At 35.4% G+C, this 24,250-nt stretch overlaps 1 protein-coding gene across 2 annotated transcripts in view; it reads right to left on the bottom strand.

Annotated features, from left to right (window-relative positions):
• The window catches only part of arfgap1 (ADP-ribosylation factor GTPase activating protein 1), a 51,250-nt gene extending 28,606 nt beyond the window's left edge, over nucleotides 1–22,644 (bottom strand). For both annotated transcript variants that reach the window (XM_081358301.1, XM_081358300.1), the window contains exons 1-6: nucleotides 22,390–22,644; nucleotides 19,215–19,279; nucleotides 5,223–5,332; nucleotides 3,758–3,929; nucleotides 1,800–1,900; nucleotides 960–1,046 (exon numbers count right to left, since the gene is read on the bottom strand). In XM_081358301.1, coding sequence (XP_081214427.1) covers nucleotides 960–1,046; nucleotides 1,800–1,900; nucleotides 3,758–3,929; nucleotides 5,223–5,332; nucleotides 19,215–19,274 — 530 coding nt within the window. In that variant the 5' untranslated portion in view covers nucleotides 19,275–19,279; nucleotides 22,390–22,644. The remainder of the gene's footprint in view (nucleotides 1–959; nucleotides 1,047–1,799; nucleotides 1,901–3,757; nucleotides 3,930–5,222; nucleotides 5,333–19,214; nucleotides 19,280–22,389) is intronic.
• Nucleotides 22,645–24,250: the final 1,606 nt, after the last annotated feature.

Below are 24,250 nucleotides of genomic sequence, written 5' to 3'. Positions count from 1 at the left end.
AATAAATCACTGACTTTGGAAACATCATGCATTTATTAAACTTTTAAAACAAATGCCTTTATGAAAATTAATGTAAGAATGTATATGTAAACAAAGATAAATAGATATAAATATATACACAAACCAATGTTATTTTAGTTGTATTAATATTTAATAATATTAATATTTTAAATTACCTTTTTTATTTTTCTAACATTAATTTTAGTTTAATTGTCAGTCATTTCATCTTGTGCTTTTGTCATTTTAGTAGTTTTCTGTTTATTTAAAATTGCTATTTGGGTTTATTTTTTATTTCAGTTTTCGTGAGTTTTCGTTATCTGTTTCCAGTTAATCATTTTAGTGCTACAATCTCAACTTATTTCAGTTTATTGCCAAGGCAACATTTCTAGTTTTTGTTTAGTTTAATTTTTTCAACTAATATTTATATTTTATTTATTTATTTATTTATATTTATGGCTTTATTTCAATTAACAGAAATGTTTCTAATAGTTTTAGTTAACGATAATACGTTAATAATAAATAAGATCAACTATGTTCCAGTGCATATCCACAACTCCTGAAATCTATAAAACATTTATTAAATACATAAAAAAAAATACATAAAAATTAGGGCTAAGAAGCACTGCTGTAAAGGGAAGCGTTGCATTAATCACGACATTTCCCAAACACACTCGAGGCGCCCGACCAATCACAACATACTGCTCCAGCCGACCAATCAGAGCACAGTGTGCTTTTCAGAAGGAGGGGCTTCATAGAGACAGGAACTAAACAGAGCGTTACTGACAGACTGGGAAGAGAGGAGCCGCAACAATGGAGAATACCGCGTATATATATATATATATATATATATATATAACAAACCTGCTCTAGTAGAGACCAACACTACATCAAGACTGTTAATAATCCTCTTTAATCATCTATCAACTGAACAGATTGATCAATGATGGAGTGAAACTCACTTCTGGTAAGAGTTGACATCATCAGACAGCCAGTCCTCGAAGGCTTTATCAGAGTGAGAGTGATTCTGACCCGCAGCAGCACTGGACCTGCAATGACATCATCATCATCATCGTCATCATCATCGATGACATCACTCATCACTGCTCATTCGGACAGCGGCTTCTTCTGTTGCCGCCCATGACTGTGTAAACCCCTCCCACCTGACCTCAGATCTGCACCCTCAATTGACTGTTTTAGATCTCGATTGAAAACACATTTGTTTTCTATGGCTTTTAAAATTAGCAGTTATCTATGGAAGATTGTTTCCGCACTGAATAATTAATAAATAATAATAATTGCGACTTTTTATCTCAATAAAGTCGCAATTGCGTGTTATAAAGTCAGAATTGTGAGATATAACCTATTTATAGGTAAAAAAAAGTCCGTCTTTTTTTCCCTTAGAATTGGACTTTATATCTCACAATTCTGAGAAAAAAAGTCAGTATTGCGAGATGTAAACTCGCAATTGTGAGATAAAAAGTAGCAATTATCTTTTAAAATGGTTTATTTTGTGGCAGAAACAAGCTTCCATAGTTATCAAATTTAAAAAGCAGTTGTATTTTCTTTTATTATGTGTATGTAGTTTTCTTTTCTTTTCCTCACTGCTTAGTTATTTTTGTTGGTGTTTTTTTTATTAATATTGACTTTTGTCTTGTGTTTGTTTCACTATGATGTGTTATAATCATGTGTACACTGCTTTGACCTGTACAGTCCTCTGGTCTACTTTGTAGTGGCGAGTAGTCACAGTGAAAAGTGGTCTACTTTGTAGTTTATAGCTAAACTAGACTTGCGTGTCGTACCGGTGTGAAGCGCTCAGGCCACTCTTGGCTTGTGGAGGCGTCCAGTTCCTCGCAGACGAGTCCTCGATGCTCCACTCCTTCCCTTCAGCCAGAGTCACCACCTTTAACACACACACACACATACACAACTTCAACTTCACCACAAAGAGTAGAGAATCTCCGGATCAGTGTAAACACTGGCTGTGTCTGAAATCGCCCCCTAAACCCTCATTCACTCTTCCCTTCCTTCCTCCACTGATATAGTCCACTTGAAGTGAATGAAGACGAGTGAGTTCAGACACTGAGTGCCGCTTTTCCATAGTTTGTGCTTGCGGTTTAATAATCATTTAAAACGTAGCAAACTAGCCGCTCCAGTAGCGATGAGCAGATTTATCTTGAACTCTGTCGTGGAAACTATGTATAATTAAACAATTAAAGACTCAATTAAAAAGGGGCTTAAACCTGTGTGATATTACGCTGGATCAGTGTTTGGGAGATGGATGATTGATTCAGCGAGCGCCATCTTCTGGTCAGACGCGGGAATTCAATCAGCACGGGACTCTCGCAGTGCATTATGGGTATTCTCCAGCCAATGAGCGTACATCAGATGTACACTCGTTATTGCAGTGCATTGTGGGATTGAATGAGTGCACTATTTAACACTATAGAGGCGACTTCAGACACACACCAGGAGCGGATAGAAGATAACATGATCATCAAACACTGAACTTCATATAAACTCACTAACGTTACCAAATGAAATATCGAACCCATTAAGAGGAAATGACTACAGTGACAAAATATTTTGGGAGTTTTGCTACCGTTGGCTGGACACTGGTAAACTGGAAAGAGTTAATAATTACGGTATTCAACTGATTACTCAAAGAAAAAAATTATGGTTAATAATAATTATTATTCCATTATTAATAATAGACTTTGTTTATATTTAAATAGTAAAATGTTCTGTTTCATGAAATACAAATCTACTATTCATATTTGCATTTTATAAATAATTTTTTGTTTTGTGGATTAATTTAAATGTTTATTATGTTCTTTTGTATTTCAGGTTTTCTGAAATGCCAGTTGGTGTTTAAGAAGTGACTAAAGCATTAAAACAGCTGTAAAGTTTCACTGTTAAAAGTCTGAAAAGTAAAACTGGATTAGTTAAGCAGATTGCTTAATGTTTTAACTAACCACTTTAAATTGAATATAGAAGTTTGATATGATGCAACTTTTGCTTTGGGCCCACAGACCTCAGTCAAGTTTGATTTTTGGCCCTTCGTTTGTAAAGTTCATGAACCTCTGAATTAGGGTTTTCAACGCACTCATCAAAAATCTTCTGGACTGAAGTAAATCATATAAATAAAGAAAATTTAAAGTAAATAATGATTAAAAGCAATGTTGGAAACAAGTACACATCAGGAAAAAAATGCCAAATTAATTAAATTAGGAACATTTTTTTTGTTTGTTTTTTGCCATTTTTTCCTGATGTGTAATTGTTCCCAACCATTTTTAATCATTATTTACTGTTTCAGATACTCTTAAACTGGAGAATCTGGACTAATCATTTGATTGTTGAACTATGATCACCTGAAGACCTGTTTTCTATAGTCACCGAGAATGAGTGAAATCTTCACACTGACGTTTGCTAACTTTATCTCCTGTTTACAGTAAAAGATTTTTAGCGAGGTCTCAGCACCGAATCAGATGTGAGAGCGCGGGGAGTGTGTTGACTGAACTGATTAATAAAAGAAAAGATCATGTTTAGCCGCAGTGAATGTGAAAGCACTAGGATTTCAGACACAGACCAGGAGCGGTTAGGGGTTCTTTAAGGCTTAGAAGGTTGGACGGCTTGGTGTGTCCCGGGCTTTACACACATTTAATCTAACATGATCAAAATACTGGGGTGGGAAGAGTTAATATTTAGGGTTTTCAACTGATTAATAAAAGAAAAGATAATGTTTAGCGGCGCGTCTCACTTTGTCTCTGAAGAGCGCAGCCGCTTTACTGTTGTATTTCTCCTGTAAACTCCAGCCGGGATTATAGTCGTCCTGCAGCTCCAGAAACATGCGGAACTTCCGGTTTCCTCCCATCTTCATCTTCTCCAGCTCGATGTCCTTCCACTTGTCCATCGAGACAGATCGAACAAAGCTATGAGGAGAAACACGGAGCTCACACGTGACTGAGATCTTCAGCTACGCTTCCAAAATCTGCATTCTTCTTTGCAATTATTTATAGTCATATGCTTATATGCAAATATTGCTGTTAAAAGTATATTTATCATTATTATATTTATTTACACACACACACACACACACATACACATACACATATATATATATGAAGAGTTCAGATGCAAAAGCCTCTAAGTGCCATCTGAAATTTTCTTCTAGAATGATCATTTTTATCAAGCTTGTATATTTAAGTTCAGTAATTTCACTTAAATGACAATTAATAGGTCATTTGCATGGCCATTTAAGTGAAATTACTGAACTTAAATATACGAGCTTCATAAAAATGACCATTCTAGAAGAAAATTTCAGACGGCAATTGAACTCTTCATATATTCATTCATACATACATAAAGTACATACACACACACACACTTATAAAACGGTTAGTTCCAGTCCTTGATTCTGATTGGTCCATAGCTGTTTTATTCATGATAAAACACGGCTATAACGGCTTCACCCAACGGTTCTCTGTATCACTACACAACACCCCTAGCAACCACTCTTAGCAACGTAAACCTATGTTTGTTCTCATTGATGTTGTTCATTGAAGCTAGTAGAGTATTGTGAGTGAGCGAGTGTATCTGCATTTACAGCAGATATAGCATTCTCCTTCAGGTCAGTCCTATATTCATCATAAAAACATCCGTTTGAATGTCACTGATATCTTGTCCTTTTAACAGGGTTTCCCCGTGCCTATAGTCATCTATCAGTTGCGTCTTCCTTCTCCGTGATCACAAGTTTGAGTCGTAAGTCTTCTCTACTGACTGACTCACTCATAAAGACAGTCTCTGTCTCCATCTATTGGCGAAATCATGTATGTAACTTCTGTTACTGTTTACGGTCAGGGACTATTTTTTCCAGCGGAAGGAAGGCTTTTAGTCATTTTACTTCAGGAAAGTTGCACAGAAACTTATTTTTCGGCTTTAATATTTGTATTGTGTGGTAACCGTTTTATAAAAGCAATAAGGAACTCGAGGCTAGTGCTGAATCGTGAATAAGTCACGACAACGCCCTTCATCCGGGACTTAAGTCACGATTCAGCACAGCCTTGAGGACCTTATTGTTTACCATTCTCACTTATTTGTAAAATTTGTTATGTAGGATAATTGTTTGTAAAGTCAGAGATTGACTGATTTTGCACTGATTCCGTTGTTCTCTTTTGTATAAGGACAGATAGAGATTGTGGAAGGCCTCAGAATGCGAGTCTGACCTGAGGTGGACGCCGAGGCCTCTGTGTTTCCCAGAACACTCCAGACAGATCCAGATCCCGTACGTCACGCTGACCCACTGCGGGTTAAACGCTCCACACTCGAAACACACCTGACAACACACACACACACACACACACACACGGCACGCTTTAAAGGGATAGTTCACCCAAACATTAAAAATTATCCCATGATTTACTTGCCCTCATTCTTGACATTCTTCTTTCAGACGAATACAATCAGAGTTATATTAAAAACTGTCCTGGCTATTCCAAGCTTTATAATGGCAGTGAATGGAGCATGAGATTCTGAAGCCCAAAAAAGTGCATCTATCATCAATTATCATCACAATTATGATGGATTGATGTACTTTTATGATGGATAGATGCGCTTTTATGATGGATAGATGCGCTTTTATGATGGATAGATGCACTTTTATGATGGACAAATGCACTTTTATGATGGACAGATGCACTTTTATGATGGACAGATGCACTTTTATCATGATAGATGCACTTTTATGATGGATAGATGCACTTTTATCATGATAGATGCACTTTTATGATGGACAGATGCACTTTTATCATGGACAGATGCACTTTTATCATGATAGATGCGCTTTTATGATGGATAGATGCGCTTTTATGATGGACAGATGCGCTTTTATGATGGATAGATGCACTTTTATGATGGACAAATGCACTTTTATGATGGACAGATGCACTTTTATGATGGACAGATGCACTTTTATGATGGACAGATGCACTTTTATCATGATAGATGCACTTTTATGATGGATAGATGCACTTTTATCATGATAGATGCACTTTTATGATGGACAGATGCACTTTTATCATGATAGATGCGCTTTTATGATGGACAGTTGCACTTATGATGGATAGATGCACTTTTATCATGATAGATGCACTTTTATGATGGACAGATGTGCTTTTATGATGGACAGATGTGCTTTTATGATGGATAGATGCACTTTTATGATGGATAGATGCACTTTTATGATGGATAGATGCACTTTTATGATGGATAGATGCGCTTTTATGATGGATAGATGCACTTTTATGATGGATAGATGCGCTTTTATGATGGACAGATGCACTTTTATGATGGATAGATGCACTTTTATCATGATAGATGCGCTTTTATGATGGATAGATGCGCTTTTATGATGGATAGATGCACTTTTATCATGATAGATGTGCTTTTATGATGGATAGATGCACTTTTATGATGGATAGATGCACTTTTATCATGATAGATGCACTTTTATGATGGATAGATGCGCTTTTATCATGGATAGATGCGCTTTCATGATGGACAGATGCACTTTTATCATGATAGATGCACTTTTATCATGGATAGATGCGCTTTTATGATGGACAGATGCACTTATGATGGACAGATGCACTTTTGATGGATAGATGCACTTTTATCATGATAGATGCACTTTTATGATGGACAGATGCACTTTTATCATGATAGATGCACTTTTATGATGATAGATGCACTTTTATGATGGACAGATGCACATTTATGATGGATAGATGCACTTTTATCATGATAGATGCACTTTTATGATGGATAGATGCACTTTTATCATGATAGATGCGCTTTTATGATGGACAGATGCACTTATGATGGATAGATGCACTTATGATGGATAGATGCACTTATGATGGATAGATGCACTTTTGATGGATAGATGCACTTTTGATGGATAGATGCACTTTTGATGGATAGATGCACTTTTGATGGATAGATGCACTTTTGATGGATAGATGCACTTTTGATGGATAGATGCACTTTTATGATGGACAGATGCACTTATGATGGATAGATGCACTTTTATGATGGACAGATGCACTTTTGATGGATAGATGCACTTTTATGATGGATAGATGCACTTTTATGATGGACAGATGCGCTTTTATGATGGATAGATGCACTTTTATGATGGACAGATGCACTTATGATGGATAGATGCACTTTTGATGGATAGATGCACTTTTATCATGATAGATGCACTTTTATGATGGATAGATGCACTTTTATGATGGATAGATGCACTTTTATCATGGATAGATGCGCTTTTATGATGGACAGATGCACTTTTATCATGATAGATGCACTTTTATCATGGACAGATGCACTTATGATGGACAGATGCACTTTTATGATGGACAGATGCACTTTTATCATGATAGATGCACTTTTATCATGGACAGATGCACTTATGATGGACAGATGCACTTTTATGATGGACAGATGCACTTTTATCATGATAGATGCACTTTTATGATGGATAGATGCGCTTTTATGATGGATAGATGCACTTTTATGATGGATAGATGCGCTTTTATGATGGATAGATGCACTTTTATGATGGACAGATGCACTTATGATGGATAGATGCACTTTTATGATGGACAGATGCACTTTTGATGGATAGATGCACTTTTATGATGGATAGATGCACTTTTATGATGGACAGATGCGCTTTTATGATGGATAGATGCACTTTTATGATGGACAGATGCACTTATGATGGATAGATGCACTTTTGATGGATAGATGCACTTTTATCATGATAGATGCACTTTTATGATGGATAGATGCACTTTTATGATGGATAGATGCACTTTTATCATGGATAGATGCGCTTTTATGATGGACAGATGCACTTTTATCATGATAGATGCACTTTTATCATGGACAGATGCACTTATGATGGACAGATGCACTTTTATGATGGATAGATGCACTTTTATCATGATAGATGCACTTTTATGATGGATAGATGCGCTTTTATGATGGATAGATGCACTTTTATGATGGATAGATGCGCTTTTATGATGGATAGATGCGCTTTTATGATGGACAGATGCACTTTTATGATGGACAGATGCACTTTTATGATGGATAGATGCACTTTTATGATGGATAGATGCGCTTTTATGATGGACAGATGCACTTTTATGATGGATAGATGCACTTTTATGATGGATAGATGCACTTTTATCATGGATAGATGCGCTTTTATGATGGACAGATGCACTTTTATCATGATAGATGCACTTTTATCATGATAGATGCACTTTTATGATGGACAGATGCACTTTTATGATGGATAGATGCACTTTTATGATGGATAGATGCACTTTTATCATGGATAGATGCGCTTTTATGATGGACAGATGCACTTTTATCATGGATAGATGCGCTTTTATGATGGACAGATGCACTTATGATGGATAGATGCACTTTTATGATGGACAGATGCACTTATGATGGATAGATGCACTTTTGATGGATAGATGCACTTTTATCATGATAGATGCACTTTTATGATGGATAGATGCGCTTTTATGATGGACAGATGCACTTTTATCATGATAGATGCACTTTTATCATGATAGATGTGCTTTTATGATGGATAGATGCGCTTTTATGATGAACAGATGCACTTTTATCATGATAGATGCACTTTTATCATGGACAGATGCACTTATGATGGATAGATGCAGTTTTATCATGATAGATGCACTTTTATGATGGACAGATGTGCTTTTATGATGGATAGATGCGCTTTTATGATGGATAGATGCGCTTTTATGATGGACAGATGCACTTTTATCATGATAGATGCACTTTTATCATGGACAGATGCACTTATGATGGACAGATGCACTTTTATGATGGATAGATGCACTTTTATGATGGATAGATGCGCTTTTATGATGGATAGATGCGCTTTTATGATGGACAGATGCACTTTTATCATGATAGATGCACTTTTATGATGGATAGATGCACTTTTATCATGATAGATGCACTTTTATGATGGATAGATGCACTTTTATGATGGATAGATGTACTTTTATGATGGATAGATGCGCTTTTATGATGGACAGATGCACTTTTATGATGGATAGATGCACTTTTATGATGGACAGATGCACTTTTATGATGGACAGATGCACTTTTATCATGATAGATGCACTTTTATGATGGATAGATGCACTTTTATCATGATAGATGCACTTTTATGATGGATAGATGCACTTTTATCATGATAGATGCACTTTTATGATGATAGATGCACTTTTATCATGATAGATGCACTTTTATCATGATAGATGCACTTTTATGATGGACAGATGCACTTTTATCATGATAGATACACTTTTATGATGGATAGATGCACTTTTATCATGACAGATGCTCTTTTATGATGGATAGATGCGCTTTTATGATGGATAGATGCGCTTTTATCATGATATATGCATTTTTAACATGGATAGATGCACTTTTATCATGATAGATGCACTTTTATGATGGATAGATGTGCTTTTATGATGGACAGATGCACTTATGATGGATAGATGCACTTTTATGATGATAGATGCGCTTTTATGATGGATAGATGTGCTTTTATGATGGACAGATGCACTTATGATGGATAGATGCACTTTTATGATGGATAGATGCACTTTTATCATGATAGATGCACTTTTATGATGGATAGATGCACTTTTATCATGATAGATGCACTTTTATGATGGACAGATGCACTTTTATGATGATAGATGCGCTTTTATGATGGATAGATGTGCTTTTATGATGGACAGATGCACTTATGATGGATAGATGCACTTTTATCATGATGGATGCACTTTTATCATGGATAGATGCGCTTTTATGATGGACAGATGCACTTATGATGGATAGATGCACTTTTATCATGATAGATGCACTTTTATGATGATAGATGCACTTTTATCATGATAGATGCGCTTTTATGATGGACAGATGCACTTATGATGGACAGATGCACTTTTATCATGATAGATGCACTTTTATCATGGATAGATGCGCTTTTATGATGGACAGATGCACTTTTATCATGATAGATGCACTTTTATCATGGACAGATGCACTTATGATGGATAGATGCACTTTTATCATGATAGATGCACTTTTATGATGGACAGATGTGCTTTTATGATGGATATATGCACTTTTATGATGGATAGATGCGCTTTTATGATGGATAGATGCGCTTTTATGATGGACAGATGCACTTTTATCATGATAGATGCACTTTTATCATGGACAGATGCACTTATGATGGATAGATGCACTTTTATCATGATAGATGCACTTTTATCATGGATAGATGCACTTTTATGATGGACAGATGCACTTATGATGGATAGATGCACTTTTATCATGATAGATGCACTTTTATGATGGACAGATGTGCTTTTATGATGGATAGATGCACTTTTATGATGGATAGATGCGCTTTTATGATGGATAGATGCGCTTTTATGATGGACAGATGCACTTTTATCATGATAGATGCACTTTTATGATGGATAGATGCACTTTTATCATGATAGATGCACTTTTATGATGGATAGATGCACTTTTATGATGATAGATGCGCTTTTATGATGGATAGATGTGCTTTTATGATGATAGATGCGCTTTTATGATGGATAGATGTGCTTTTATGATGGACAGATGCACTTATGATGGATAGATGCACTTTTATGATGGACAGATGCACTTTTATCATGATAGATGCACTTTTATGATGGATAGATGCACTTTTATCATGATAGATGCACTTTTATGATGGATAGATGCACTTTTATGATGATAGATGCGCTTTTATGATGATAGATGTGCTTTTATGATGATAGATGCGCTTTTATGATGGATAGATGTGCTTTTATGATGGACAGATGCACTTATGATGGATAGATGCACTTTTATGATGGATAGATGCACTTTTATCATGATAGATGCACTTTTATGATGGATAGATGCACTTTTATCATGATAGATGCACTTTTATGATGGACAGATGCACTTTTATGATGATAGATGCGCTTTTATGATGGATAGATGTGCTTTTATGATGGACAGATGCACTTTTATCATGATGGATGCACTTTTATCATGGATAGATGCGCTTTTATGATGGACAGATGCACTTATGATGGATAGATGCACTTTTATCATGATAGATGCACTTTTATGATGATAGATGCGCTTTTATGATGGATAGATGTGCTTTTATGATGGATAGATGCACTTTTATCATGATGGATGCACTTTTATCATGGATAGATGCGCTTTTATGATGGACAGATGCACTTATGATGGATAGATGCACTTTTATCATGATAGATGCACTTTTATGATGATAGATGCACTTTTATCATGATAGATGCGCTTTTATGATGGACAGATGCACTTATGATGGACAGATGCACTTTTATCATGATAGATGCACTTTTATCATGGATAGATGCGCTTTTATGATGGACAGATGCACTTTTATCATGATAGATGCACTTTTATCATGGACAGATGCACTTATGATGGATAGATGCACTTTTATCATGATAGATGCACTTTTATGATGGACAGATGTGCTTTTATGATGGATAGATGCACTTTTATGATGGATAGATGCGCTTTTATGATGGATAGATGCGCTTTTATGATGGACAGATGCACTTTTATGATGGACAGATGCACTTTTATGATGGATAGATGCACTTTTATGATGGATAGATGCACTTTTATCATGATAGATGCACTTTTATCATGGACAGATGCACTTATGATGGATAGATGCACTTTTATCATGATAGATGCACTTTTATCATGATAGATGCACTTTTATCATGGATAGATGCACTTTTATGATGGACAGATGCACTTATGATGGATAGATGCACTTTTATCATGATAGATGCACTTTTATGATGACAGATGTGCTTTTATGATGGATAGATGCACTTTTATGATGGATAGATGCGCTTTTATGATGGATAGATGCGCTTTTATGATGGACAGATGCACTTTTATCATGATAGATGCACTTTTATGATGGATAGATGCACTTTTATCATGATAGATGCACTTTTATCATGATAGATTCACTTTTATGATGGATAGATGCACTTTTATGATGGATAGATGTACTTTTATGATGGATAGATGCGCTTTTATGATGGACAGATGCACTTTTATGATGGATAGATGCACTTTTATGATGGACAGATGCACTTTTATGATGGACAGATGCACTTTTATCATGATAGATGCACTTTTATGATGGATAGATGCACTTTTATGATGGATAGATGCACTTTTATGATGGATAGATGCACTTTTATCATGATAGATGCACTTTTATCATGATAGATGCACTTTTATGATGGACAGATGCACTTTTATCATGATAGATACACTTTTATGATGGATAGATGCACTTTTATCATGACAGATGCTTTTTTATGATGGATAGTTGCGCTTTTATGATGGATAGATGCGCTTTTATGATGGATAGATGCGCTTTTATCATGATATATGTACTTTTAACATGGATAGATGCACTTTTATCATGATAGATGCACTTTTATGATGGATAGATGCACTTTTATCATGATAGATGCACTTTTATGATGGACAGATGCACTTTTATGATGATAGATGCGCTTTTATGATGGATAGATGTGCTTTTATGATGGACAGATGCACTTATGATGGATAGATGCACTTTTATGATGGATAGATGCACTTTTATCATGATGGATGCGCTTTTATCATGGATAGATGCGCTTTTATGATGGACAGATGCACTTATGATGGATAGATGCACTTTTATCATGATAGATGCACTTTTATGATGATAGATGCACTTTTATCATGATAGATGCGCTTTTATGATGGACAGATGCACTTATGATGGACAGATGCACTTTTATGATGGACAGATGCACTTTTATGATGGACAGATGCACTTTTATCATGATAGATGCACTTTTATGATGGATAGATGCACTTTTATGATGGATAGATGCACTTTTATGATGGATAGATGCACTTTTATCATGATAGATGCACTTTTATCATGATAGATGCACTTTTATGATGGACAGATGCACTTTTATCATGATAGATACACTTTTATGATGGATAGATGCACTTTTATCATGACAGATGCTTTTTTATGATGGATAGTTGCGCTTTTATGATGGATAGATGCGCTTTTATGATGGATAGATGCGCTTTTATCATGATATATGTACTTTTAACATGGATAGATGCACTTTTATCATGATAGATGCACTTTTATGATGGATAGATGCACTTTTATCATGATAGATGCACTTTTATGATGGACAGATGCACTTTTATGATGATAGATGCGCTTTTATGATGGATAGATGTGCTTTTATGATGGACAGATGCACTTATGATGGATAGATGCACTTTTATGATGGATAGATGCACTTTTATCATGATGGATGCGCTTTTATCATGGATAGATGCGCTTTTATGATGGACAGATGCACTTATGATGGATAGATGCACTTTTATCATGATAGATGCACTTTTATGATGATAGATGCACTTTTATCATGATAGATGCGCTTTTATGATGGACAGATGCACTTATGATGGACAGATGCACTTTTATCATGATAGATGCACTTTTATCATGGATAGATGCGCTTTTATGATGGACAGATGCACTTTTATCATGATAGATGCACTTTTATCATGGACAGATGCACTTATGATGGATAGATGCACTTTTATCATGATAGATGCACTTTTATGATGGACAGATGTGCTTTTATGATGGATAGATGCACTTTTATGATGGATAGATGCGCTTTTATGATGGATAGATGCGCTTTTATGATGGACAGATGCACTTTTATCATGATAGATGCACTTTTATCATGGACAGATGCACTTATGATGGATAGATGCACTTTTATCATGATAGATGCACTTTTATCATGGATAGATGCACTTTTATGATGGACAGATGCACTTATGATGGATAGATGCACTTTTATCATGATAGATGCACTTTTATGATGGACAGATGTGCTTTTATGATGGACAGATGCACTTTTATGATGGATAGATGCGCTTTTATGATGGATAGATGCGCTTTTATGATGGACAGATGCACTTTTATCATGATAGATGCACTTTTATGATGGATAGATGCACTTATCATGATAGATGCACTTTTATCATGATAGATGCACTTTTATGATGGATAGATGCACTTTTATGATGGACAGATGCACTTTTATGATGGATAGATGTACTTTTATGATGGATAGATGCGATTTTATGATGGACAGATGCACTTTTATGATGGATAGATGCACTTTTATGATGGACAGATGCACTTTTATGATGGACAGATGCACTTTTATCATGATAGATGCACTTTTATGATGGATAGATGCACTTTTATCATGATAGATGCACTTTTATGATGGATAGATGCACTTTTATGATGGATAGATGTACTTTTATGATGGATAGATGCGCTTTTATGATGGACAGATGCACTTTTATGATGGATAGATGCACTTTTATGATGGACAGATGCACTTTTATGATGGACAGATGCACTTTTATCATGATAGATGCACTTTTATGATGGATAGATGCACTTTTATCATGATAGATGCACTTTTATGATGGATAGATGCACTTTTATGATGGATAGATGCACTTTTATCATGATAGATGCACTTTTATCATGATAGATGCACTTTTATGATGGACAGATGCACTTTTATCATGATAGATACACTTTTATGATGATAGATGCACTTTTATCATGACAGATGCTCTTTTATGATGGATAGATGCGCTTTTATGATGGATAGATGCGCTTTTATGATGGATAGATGCGCTTTTATCATGATATATGCACTTTTAACATGGATAGATGCACTTTTATCATGATAGATGCACTTTTATGATGGATAGATGCACTTTTATCATGATAGATGCACTTTTATGATGGACAGATGCACTTTTATGATGATAGATGTGCTTTTATGATGGATAGATGTGCTTTTATGATGGACAGATGCACTTATGATGGATAGATGCACTTTTATGATGGATAGATGCACTTTTATCATGATGGATGCACTTTTATCATGGATAGATGCGCTTTTATGATGGACAGATGCACTTATGATGGATAGATGCACTTTTATCATGATAGATGCACTTTTATGATGATAGATGCACTTTTATCATGATAGATGCGCTTTTATGATGGACAGATGCACTTATGATGGACAGATGCACTTTTATCATGATAGATGCACTTTTATCATGGATAGATGCGCTTTTATGATGGACAGATGCACTTTTATCATGATAGATGCACTTTTATCATGGACAGATGCACTTATGATGGATAGATGCACTTTTATCATGATAGATGCACTTTTATGATGGACAGATGTGCTTTTATGATGGATAGATGCACTTTTATGATGGATAGATGCGCTTTTATGATGGATAGATGCGCTTTTATGATGGACAGATGCACTTTTATCATGATAGATGCACTTTTATGATGGATAGATGCACTTTTATCATGGACAGATGCACTTATGATGGATAGATGCACTTTTATCATGATAGATGCACTTTTATCATGGATAGATGCACTTTTATGATGGACAGATGCACTTATGATGGATAGATGCACTATTATCATGATAGATGCACTTTTATGATGGACAGATGTGCTTTTATGATGGATAGATGCACTTTTATGATGGATAGATGCGCTTTTATGATGGATAGATGCGCTTTTATGATGGACAGATGCACTTTTATCATGATAGATGCACTTTTATGATGGATAGATGCACTTTTATCATGATAGATGCACTTTTATCATGATAGATGCACTTTTATGATGGATAGATGCACTTTTATGATGGATAGATGTACTTTTATGATGGATAGATGCGCTTTTATGATGACAGATGCACTTTTATGATGGATAGATGCACTTTTATGATGGACAGATGCACTTTTATGATGGACAGATGCACTTTTATGATGGACAGATGCACTTTTATCATGATAGATGCACTTTTATGATGGATAGATGCACTTTTATCATGATAGATGCACTTTTATGATGGATAGATGCACTTTTATGATGGATAGATGCACTTTTATGATGGATAGATGCACTTTTATCATGATAGATGCACTTTTATCATGATAGATGCACTTTTATCATGATAGATGCACTTTTATGATGGACAGATGCACTTTTATCATGATAGATACACTTTTATGATGGATAGATGCACTTTTATCATGACAGATGCTCTTTTATGATGGATAGATGCGCTTTTATGATGGATAGATGCGCTTTTATGATGGATAGATGCGCTTTTATCATGATATATGCACTTTTAACATGGATAGATGCACTTTTATCATGATAGATGCACTTTTATGATGGATAGATGTACTTTTATGATAGATGCGCTTTTATGATGGATAGATGTGCTTTTATGATGGACAGATGCACTTATGATGGATAAATGCACTTTTATGATGATAGATGCGCTTTTATGATGGATAGATGTGCTTTTATGATGGACAGATGCACTTATGATGGATAGATGCATTTTTATGATGGATAGATGCACTTAGGGCTGGGCGATATGGAGCAAAAAATATATATCTCGATATCTTTACAGGAAAAATAACCCCCCAAAAACTACTGCAAAAACAAATATGCCAAATACCACAGTCTTTTTTTATTGAAGTGCAAATTGGTAGGCTGTTCATGTAGGAACAAAGTGCTTCTGCAACATAAAAAAAAAAAAAAAATCCCTGTATACAAAAATAATAATTTAACTGTAAAATAAAGGAAGAAATAATACATATTGCACTATTTTTAATAAACCTGTATAGAAATATCATTACTAATTTTGGCAAATAAATAAAAAAAATGCCATATATCCCCCAAAAACTGCACAACTGTAGAGTAAAACATTAATTAAAAAAAAGTGATAAAAATGCATCTAAAAATTGACATGATTGTTACAAAATCACACTGTCTGGGGCCTCTGGGGAACTCAGAACAACTGCTAGCATAAAGTTTAAGGTAAAAATAACTGCCATTAAATTATAGTATCTGACTACTATGCAATTAGATAAACTGTTCATTCATTACATCACTTTACCTCTGTCTTTATCCACCTTTATCTTCTTCTCTTCTTTTCGGCAATGTATATAGCAGAATAGGTAACTTAGGCTAATGCTAATTTATAATGTGTCATGTAAATTCGGCCATCCGTCACAATCAGGAAACTTTGAACGTGTCTAGAGCTGGCGCGAGCTGCCAGGCCCGTTTCTAGGGGAGCATGTTAAGTGTAAGTGTGTTAAGCGCCCTCAAACAAAAGCAATGCGGCGAGAGGCGACGCTACACAAAAAAATACCAACAACAACTGATCGCGCGCGCGCGCTGTTTCTGACGCACTTCAAGCACTCGCTGGGCGGGGAAAGATTGATGTGCCTGACCGGACTCGGGGGACTTGAATGAGACAACACGCGAGGGCGGGGGCGAGCACAGCACAGAGAAGGCAAACAAGCAAATTGGCGAAATCAGAATTAAATATAAACAATATATCGATATATACGATATGTCAAAATCCATATCGAGTTTAAAAAATATCTCGATATATCGTAAATATCGAGATATTGCCCACCCCTAGATGCACTTTTATCATGATAGATGCACTTTTATGATGGATAGATGCACTTTTATCATGATAGATGCACTTTTATGATGGACAGATGCACTTTTATGATGATAGATGCACTTTTATGATGGATAGATGTGCTTTTATGATGGACAGATGCACTTATGATGGATAGATGCACTTTTATGATGATAGATGCGCTTTTATGATGGATAGATGTGCTTTTATGATGGACAGATGCACTTATGATGGATAGATGCACTTTTATGATGGATAGATGCACTTTTATCATGATGGATGCACTTTTATCATGGATAGATGCGCTTTTATGATGGACAGATGCACTTATGATGGATAGATGCACTTTTATCATGATAGATGCACTTTTATGATGGATAGATGCACTTTTATGATGGATAGATGCACTTTTATCATGATAGATGCACTTTTATGATGGATAGATGCACTTTTATGATGGACAGATGCACTTATGATGGATAGATGCACTTTTATCATGATAGATGCACTTTTATCATGATAGATGCACTTTTATGATGGATAGATGCACTTTTATCATGATAGATGCACTTTTATGATGGATAGATGCACTTTTATCATGGATAGATACACTTTTATGATGGACAGATGCACTTTTATGATGGATAGATGCACTTTTATCATGATAGATGCACTTTTATGATGGATAGATGCACTTTTATCATGATAGATGCACTTTTATGATGGATAGATGCACTTTTATCATGGATAGATGCACTTTTATGATGGACAGATGCACTTTTATGATGGATAGATGCACTTTTATGATGGATAGATGCACTTTTATCATGATAGATGCACTTTTATGATGGATAGATGCACTTTTATGATGGATAGATGCACTTTTATCATGGATAGATACACTTTTATGATAGATAGATAGATAGATGCACTTTTATGATGGATAGATGCACTTTTATGATGGATAGATGCACTTTTATCATGATAGATGCACTTTTATGATGGATAGATGCACTTTTATGATGGATAGATGCACTTTTATCATGGATAGATACACTTTTATGATAGATAGATAGATGCACTTTTATGATGGATAGATGCACTTTTATGATGGATAGATGCACTTTTATCATGATAGATGCACTTTTATGATGGATCGATGCACTTTTATGGACTTCAAAACACAAACACCCATTCACTGCAATTCTAAAGCTTGGAAGAGCCAGGATCGTTTTTAATATAACTCTGATTGTATTTGTCTGAAAGAAGAATGTCATCTACACCTAGGAAGACTTGAGGGCGAGTAAATCATGGGCTAATTTTCATTTGCTAAATTTCATTTTCATTCACATGCTGACGGACACTCACATTGTTCTCGTCTTCAGTCCGCACCTCCTTCAGCACTCGTTTGGTTCTGGGACTGGCCATTTGCCCTGAAACACACAGTGACATCATGACATCAGCTCCAGTTCAACTCTCAGATTACAGGCTGATATCATGCATTCAACATGTATTTGGGCTACTTTACAAATGTTTAAAGATCTTATTGTTTGATCCTTATCCCAGAAAATAGAAAGTCGCACTTTATTTATATCAGGTGTTTTTATCTACTACTGTCAAGTCAAGTCCCCTTCATTTATATAGCGCATTTAACAATATAGATTGTTTCAAAGCAGCTTGACAGTGATAATAAGAAAATCAGGTTGAATGTACTAATTCGGTTGATGTTTTTTTGCAAAACTCTCGTGCTGCTTCAGGCCTTCACCACAGTCCGCGTGTCACCGCTTGCTCTGATTAATAGCGTAAAGGAATTTCCGCCTGCATTATTGTCAATGGAGGTTTTGAGAAGAAAATTATCCTCATTTAGTTTCACTTAACACTTAACGTAAGTCTAAATAAACAGTTTTAAATATTGACATGATACCCTACCATGTATGTCATCTTTCATTCTAATGTGTAACATTATCAGAGACGCAAACTTCAGCGCTGAGATTAACCATCAGCTCAAGTTACTGCCAGAGGAATCATTTCATTTGATTTATAATGTTATTTTTGCATTATATTACCATCTATTATTGTCTACAGTATCACTGCACTCAAACAAGGATGATACGTTTACGATGATCAAACCAGTTATTTCTGAATAATCGTCTATGGGCTGGAAATATTCCTTTATTTAAACAACTTTAATTTGATGAAAGCACCGTATTGTAAGTGCATTACAAAAAGCGAACATTATTATTTAACACAATACGTTTCCTCCAACCTTTAATTTAATCCGCACAACATAGACTTTAGTCGTAATTAATATTACTAATGCTCTTTTAATGTTGTTTGTAGTTCATTGTAGTCTTGAGTTTCTTCCGGGAACGAACACGCCACAATATTCCTCATTATAATAATTCATGCGTAGAATAAAGGGGCGGGGCCTGGTTGAGTTAGTTAGTAGTGTGTTAAACTGGCGGTTATGGTAAGGGGCTCGAAGCTCTCGACCAATCACAACACACTGCTCCAGCCGACTAATCAGAGCACAGTGTGCTGTTCAGAAGGAGGGGCTTCATAGAGACAGGAAGTGAACAGAGCGTTACTGACAGACTGAGAAGAGAGGAGCCGCAACAATGGAGAATATGAGGAAAATAATCAACATTCAAGCAGGAAAACCTGTTCTAGTAGAGCCTGAAACAACATCAAGACCTAATATGGCCTCCTTATGTGTAAGGGATGAGTCAACAGTGTAATTATAGATGTAGGTGCAGAAATTAATTACATTTATAATTACATGAAGGTACTTTTAAATACAAGTACAATGTTAAAACATGAATGTACACAGTAAGTGTTAGTACATGGTATTTAAAGACATTAAAGGGAGAGTTCACCCAAAAATGAAACTTCTGTCATTGATTAGTCATGTCGTTCCAAACCTATAAGACCTTCATTTGTCTTCGAAACACAAATGAAGTCTGAGAGCTTTTTGATCACTCACATCTCTTCATAAAATTGAGGTTAAACCACTGGAGTCACATGGATTACTGTATGAAGTCTTTACTACCTTTCTGGGGGTTGAAATTGGTAGTTGCGTAGACTGTCAATGGAGGGACAGAAATCTCTCCGATTTCATCCAAAAAGATCTTCATTTGTGTTCTGAGGATGAGCGAAGGTCTTACGGGTTTGGAACGGCATGAGGGAGAGTAGGCCTAATTATAGGGCTGGGCGATATGGCCAAAAAAAAAATATCACGATAATTTTTTTTATATCAGTCGATATCGATAATTATCACGATAAAAGTCAAATCTTTATTTCTTTAAAGTTTAAATGCAGATTTTTGCTCCTAAGTGAAAGTTGTAGAAACCAGAGCGTTAATTGTGGTTTTAAACTACTCTTTATTGTCAGAACATATCAGGACAAACACTTGCCAAACAGGTGAACATTTCACAAATCTGAGGTGGAACATTCAAACATTTGTCATTTTTCCTTAACAAAATAAATATATTTATTGGACAATTTCTTAGTTTCTGCATGTGCTAATTTTTTTGGGGGTAAAATGTAATATTCTGACTGTTTGAGTTTTATTAAACTTAACCATTGGTCATCCAGTATCATGCATTTAGATCATGATAACCACAGATGAAACCAGGCATAGCCTGTAGCACATCACTATCATGGCAAAATGTAACTTTATGGTTTCTATGGTATTTGTATGAAAACAGTAGTCTAAATACATTATTAAATACTGTAATTATATTCCATTAGTCCTTTAATACATTGTCTACATTAATAATATAATACAATTCAATATGTATATCCTACATTTCATGGTGCAGTTAATATTACTAGGCTAACAGTAAATCCGTGGTAAATGATGGGAATTTGTAGACGGAAAAGCCTTCAGACTGTATCGTTGCGCACAGTTTGTCAGCGCTGTTTCATCTGCCTTTAAGCTGGTTTAAATCACTGAGACATTTGTGTTCCTCGCTGAATTCAAGCGCTTCTCACTGGATTTCGTGACCGAGAGCGATCAGAGTAAGTAGTAGGCCTAATTAATGACGGAATTTAAATTTTTAGGTGAACTGTCCCTTTAAGAATGTTAATTCCGCCACTAAGTTTAACTAGGCTAATCAGTTTCTTTGAGCTGTGCTGGTCATGTTATGGTGTATGTGTATGAGTTTAATAAACACTTTTCACATTCTCTCTGGTTTATTTTCTAAAGTGACCACAGTTGAGGAAAACAATACATTCTTCTTCAGTGATGTTACATGACAGAAATACTGTGATTGTACTGAATGATCACATTCACCACCACGGTATATATACGTTACTACAAGCAACTTAAAAAACGACAGTTGTCTTGTGGAGTGTGTGTTTGTGTGTTACAGCTGTGATTGTCGTTCACTGTGATCAGAACATTAATCAGAGAAGTGATAGTGATGATGATGATTTTATTGAGGAACTGGTCAATCTCGACTATGATCATCAGATGAAACTGTGACTGATGACAGTTTGAGTGATGACCACACCGATCGTGATGTTATTGTGATGATTTTACCTGCTGGGTTTGTCTTCAGCTCTGAAGAAGATGATGATGATGAAGAAGATGACTTCTCTAAGTAGATCTCATTTACTCATGAACTGTCACGTGAAGCGATGTCCATCCGACACGAAGAGCTTCGATCACCCGCTGATCTGTGGCATTTAACGCGTTTAATCACCGGTTTATCCGACTCGCCTGACCATTGATCACTGTTGCGCTGGCAGACAGCGGCATTCTGGGACATCCGCGCTACGTCACGCCTGCGTCATCGGCGTGGTGACGTCTCGAATCGTTACGCGAGCGTGCGTGCGCGCGCCCCCTGGTGGAAGAGAAGCGGCACAGTCTCCTTCTTTTGTTCTTATTTTGAATTCTTATTAAGTCAGAAACCACTTTTCATGTTTTGCTTGCTGAGGAACAGCATTACTTTGGGACTATGTCTAACTCATGTAGGCTTCCCCTGTCTTGTACCTTTTTTTTTTGTCCTTTTCTCTTATTTGCTTCCTGTTTTGTTTATATCCTCCTGGGACCCAGGAATAGACTTTTGTCCACTGTAGTGGACATTATATTTTAGTGAATTTCTCTGACATCATACATGTCACATGACACAACCTGGGTGTCCTGTAAAGAGCACATTCAGGACTTTTCAGAGACACCAAATGTTTGGAGGTTTCACCTTGAAAACAACTTCTCCTTGGTCTTTAAAAATGTCTGACATTAATTTAGTGATCAAATGTAGCACTCTTATGGAAATATGATAATATATTGTAATTATAATTTAAATTGGACTACTTTTCAAATTGTATTTCATAAAACAACATCTCAAGAAATTGTTAAGGGGTTTCAAATAAAAAAAATACTTTCTGTTACAGAACAGGGCATTGATTTCATACGTGTCTACTGTAGAGACATCAGGACTTAAATCATGTTTATCAGGCATTTTGTGAGACACAACAAGTGAATATGGAAATAAATTATACATCAATATTCCTATGAAATATTAGATATTATTATTAAAATGTTGCTAATTATTACTCCAATTATTACACTTCTTTTATCATTAAATGTTGCTCCAAGAACACATTAATGTGCACATTAGATACATTGTATAGATACATTGCATTGAATGGGAATATTCATTTATGACCATTTTACCCACATATTGCATATAAAGTAAAATGGTGTATCAATTCATTCCGTTATATCTTGAGAATCATCTTTATACAATTTTTGGTTCCTGAAAAAACCCTGAAACCCCAAAATCTATCGTTGATTGAAAAAAAAAATCCCATTGTTTTTGCCTATACATATACATATAGACATAGCATAACATGAATAAAATATCCTTTTTCAAAAATGTTTTTATTTTATAACATTTGTTTCTTATGCCCTAAACAATGTGATGCAATGAAGAGAAAAAAAAGAGCATATATTATGTTCTCGTAAAAAAAAAAAATTAAAAAAAAAAGTAGAAGTGGAGAAGCGAGAATTAAGAAATCTAAATTAAGAATAAACTAAATAATTAGGAATAAACTAAATAAATTTGATCAAAATAATATTTTTAAATTAAGATAAATAAATAACATTTTATTAAAAAAAAAGTGAGGATGTGATCCCGATAACTGTCTCTTTAAAACATAAAAACATGAAACGCATTCAATCTTCGTCCTTCAGTTCCGCAGCTAAAATGAAATGAAAACCGCCAGTAGGTGGCAGCAAATCTTAACGAGTTACTCATTGAATCATTCAGTCAATCGATTCGTTCAAAACGGCTGATTCATTCAGAGACAAAGCAGAAGTGAGTGAGAGAGTCGAGGAGTCATTCATTAGAATGATTCGTTCAAAAAGGATTCGTTCAGTAGGCCGAACAAAACTGAAA

Source organism: Scardinius erythrophthalmus (assembly GCF_964197995.2).
Source record: "Scardinius erythrophthalmus genome assembly, chromosome: 25".
Lineage (NCBI taxonomy): Eukaryota > Metazoa > Chordata > Actinopteri > Cypriniformes > Leuciscidae > Scardinius > Scardinius erythrophthalmus.
The sequence above is the reverse complement of the archived record's forward strand: the minus strand, read 5'-3'. Positions and strand labels throughout refer to the sequence as shown.